The sequence below is a fragment of the Calliphora vicina genome, chromosome 4 (assembly GCF_958450345.1).
Source record: "Calliphora vicina chromosome 4, idCalVici1.1, whole genome shotgun sequence".
NCBI classification, from domain to species: Eukaryota; Metazoa; Arthropoda; class Insecta; order Diptera; family Calliphoridae; genus Calliphora; species Calliphora vicina.
In genome coordinates this window covers 35,892,586-35,896,360 of record NC_088783.1, presented here as the reverse complement: position 1 = coordinate 35,896,360, position 3,775 = coordinate 35,892,586, and the positions used below count along the sequence as shown (strand labels likewise).

Sequence of the window (3,775 nt, the reverse complement as noted above, 5' to 3'; positions counted from 1 at the left end):
ATAATATTTTCTATTTCATTTCACATGTATAATAAAACTATCAATCCTCCAGTTATAAAATATAATTGAAAACTGCTTACGATTTATTAGATTCTTCAATTAATAAATAAGAGAGTCGATTAGCAAGTAGTTGGCTAAACCGAATATTGTAAAAAAAAAATAAACAAATTAATATTCAACACTGAGTAAATGATTAATGATCAGTTGTCAATAAATTAGAATTACACCTTTAAACACACCCACTCAATAACAGATAATTAAAATTCTAAACACTTTAATTGCCCATACACGTAAATATTAGAAAATGACACTTTATATGCAAAACTCACTAAATAGTTAAACTGAACGTTTAGTATTACAAAACAGTATTACGTAAAATGTAATTTTAAAATGCTTCACCCACTGGCTTAATGGTCAACTCATGCACTTGAACATGCGGTGGCGTAGAGAGACAATACATGACACCAGCTGAAATATCTTCGGCCTTAAGCATTTGCATTTTCTTGTAACTGTCCGGTACAATTTCCGTGTCCACTAGACCAGGACTAACACTCTAAAATTAGCAAACACAAAATAATTGAAATGTGTAAAACAAACATGAATTTTGTAAACAACTCTGCAGTTACCGTTATTTTTATTTTCGTTTTCAAATCACGAAATTCTTGACGTAAAATTTCCGTTAATCCTGTCACAGCATACTTGGTGGGAGGATATATATTGAAGGTGGTGGTAGCACCGGGCGGTGGATTGAAAATACTATGACCCACAACACTGTTTATCAATATGACATGACCATGATTAACATTGGCCTTTTGCATTGATTGGAATGCACGACGTGTACAATAGACAATACCCATGACATTTGTCTGCAGAGTTTGCTGCAATGTTTCAATATCCAGGGTTAGCACCTGGCCGGATTTGTAGGTGCCAGCGTTATTAATCAAGATCTCCACAGTGCCCAATTTATTTTCAATCAAATCGAAGGCTTCGTTAACCGACTGCATATCAGAGACATCACATTTAATGGGATGTAAACGGCTTTGTAGTTTGGCCGGCAGGGAGGCACGAATTTCATCAACACGTTCTTTGCGACGCGCCAGACCTACCACAATGAGGCCAGCTGCAATCAAATCTTTTGTAATGGCAGCGCCAATGCCCGAACTGGCGCCGGTGACGACAGCTACGCGATTTTGCCAACGTTCCATTGCTTAATACGGTGACAACAATAGTAAATTACAAATTGTTGATATTTTACAAATTGCCTTAAATTTTCTTTAGTGTTTGAGCAGCAAATGAATGAAATTGTAGATGATGCTGACACTTTGAGATCACGAATGCAACTGAAAAATATTCTATTGTTGATTGTGGTTTAAATGTGGAAATTTTTTAAACATGCAAATGTATGTGAGTTTGTTGCTATATGGTTGTTATATTAACGTATGAATATCAATTTACTTATTTGGAGCGAATTACAATTAATTTTATTAACCCTTTAAACAAGGTAAGTCAATTGCTTGATTTAATAATTGTAAGAACAAATACTATTAATAGCAGCTATTTATTATAACAAAATTTAAATAAATTTGTTTATGCTAATTTGTATGCAAATTTAGTTATTTCTTAAATATGGCCATTTCCACGATCAATAACGCGACATTCCTAAACCATTGAAGTGAAAAAATTAATTTAAAAAGAAAATCTTTCTTTGTTTCCATTTTTCAATAGCATTTTAGTAGCACTATGTTTACAGAAAAACCCTGGTTTTATCGTTTTTTGTTTCCAAACAAGGGATTCAGAACTAGACAAAATATACAACTCGACTGGTCTATGGGCTTTACTGAGCACTGCTTTTACATCATTAAAATGGTTTAATTTTATGAATTACATCGATCAAAATCCATTTGTTAGTCTCTTTTTATACCCTATTATTCTTTTAAAGTGTATTTTATGTTTATATTGATGTTTGTAATGCCCAAAGATTTTTGTGGAATGGGGTGGTTAGTTTAGTAACCACCGTGGCGGTTGGCACTAAAAAATATTTATGATACAAATTTTCGTAGCGTATATATTTTATTTTTGTTGGAATCTAATCATTTTTACTAAATTTTCTGACCAAACAAACGAAATAGCACAGTAACACTGAATTCGATGAACAAACTGCGGTTTACAATATTTTCAAATTAATATATTAATCTAAGCTAAGCACCTGACGGCACAATTTTACAAAAAAACATAAACGACTTCAAAAAATGTAATTGTTTAGCAAAATGTCAGTAGATGCCAATAAACTATGTTTAAAAAACTATAGAAAAGGTGGTTAGTAAAGTGACCACTAACCGCAAAGTGTTAAAAATACTGGATTTACAATAGGTGGCATATTTTTAGAACGCAGTTTTTAATAACTAATCTGTCATTTATTCTCACTTATTTATTGAAAATGATATGGTAAACAACGAAGTTTTTATTTGCTGCGAAAATGTCGATTTTTTTGCCAGAAACTCAACAAGTGTTTGCAGGAGCGGTGGAAGCTGCTCATTCAGCAATTTCAAAATGTTTGCAAGCAGCAGGATTCATCAAAAAGCAGGGAAATTGGGTACCATACAAATTGAAATTGATGTGAAGCGACCATTGGCCGAAAAACATCCACAATATGCGGCCAGATATGAAACCGTAATATTCCATTATGACAGCGCTATGCCACATGTTGCAATACCTTTTAAAAACTATTTCAAAAGAAGTGCTTGGAAAGTTTTGCTTCATCCGCCTTATAGTCCGAATACTACTTGTTTCGATGGATGCAGAGTAAATCAAGCCAATATATTCGATCTTGGCCTCAAAAGATGAGACGTTCTTTTGGCCGCTAAATCCATAACTATGGCAATTACTTGGAATAAATTTATATTGTACAAGAGTTTCAAAACAAAAGCAAAACATTTTAAAAAATACCACATTTTTAATATTTGTTTTTAAAATTTTTTAGATTTCAACAGTTTGCCTCACATGGCTTCAAATTTACGTCGCTAGTGCTTCGATTTGCGTAGTTTTTGTTTCAGTTTGTGTCGCGTGGCTTCGAAGTTATTGAAAATTTATTTTGTCAGCTAAAATTATGAATCTCGGAACCAATTAAATGAAAATCAATACAAATGAATATATAATCGTGCTTCGGTTTGCGTCGTTTCTGGTTGCGTCGCGTTTCTCCGGTCCAAATTAGCGACGCAAACCGAGGTTAGTGTATTTATAAAATAACGAAAACTGTATTTATGACTATATCGGTAACGGTAGCTTAACGATAACGTTAGTTGTGTTGAAAGGGTATTTTATTCGTAACAGTTGCAGGGTATCATATGATTCGGTGTACCAAAGACTAAATACTTTTACTTGAGATAGTTTGTTAAACAAATTCAAAAATAAACACAATTCATATTTATGCATATTTATTTAATTGCAATTTTAATAGAATGAAATTGAATAACAGCTATAAACACTGTACAAAACAAATGTCATAAAAATATTGTGTGTGCCTTCAAACTAAAAAAAAAAACAATTACATTTAGGAAAACCTTTTCGAAAATGTTCACACAATTTACTAATTTTTTATTAACTTTAATCACAATTCAAAAGCAGGTCCATGAGTTTCCCAAATTTTAGGATATTGTTAAAAAATATATATTTCCAAAGTCCATTCCTATGACACCAATACCTTCGCCTTTGTGATCTAAATAAGCTGTTAAATCACTCAATATATTGGAGTTCAAAGTTCATAAATCTCGGAGTT

The 3,775-nt window shown here is 32.4% G+C and overlaps 1 protein-coding gene across 1 annotated transcript; it reads right to left on the bottom strand.

Annotated features, from left to right (window-relative positions):
* Positions 1–257: 257 nt before the first annotated feature.
* LOC135957475 (farnesol dehydrogenase-like) lies at positions 258–1,329 on the bottom strand. Its single transcript, XM_065508223.1, has 2 exons — positions 627–1,329; positions 258–553 (listed from the first exon to the last, which is right to left on the bottom strand). Exons 1-2 carry the CDS (start codon positions 1,203–1,205, stop codon positions 386–388), a joined length of 747 nt encoding a protein of 248 aa, XP_065364295.1. The 5' UTR covers positions 1,206–1,329; the 3' UTR covers positions 258–385.
* Positions 1,330–3,775: the final 2,446 nt, after the last annotated feature.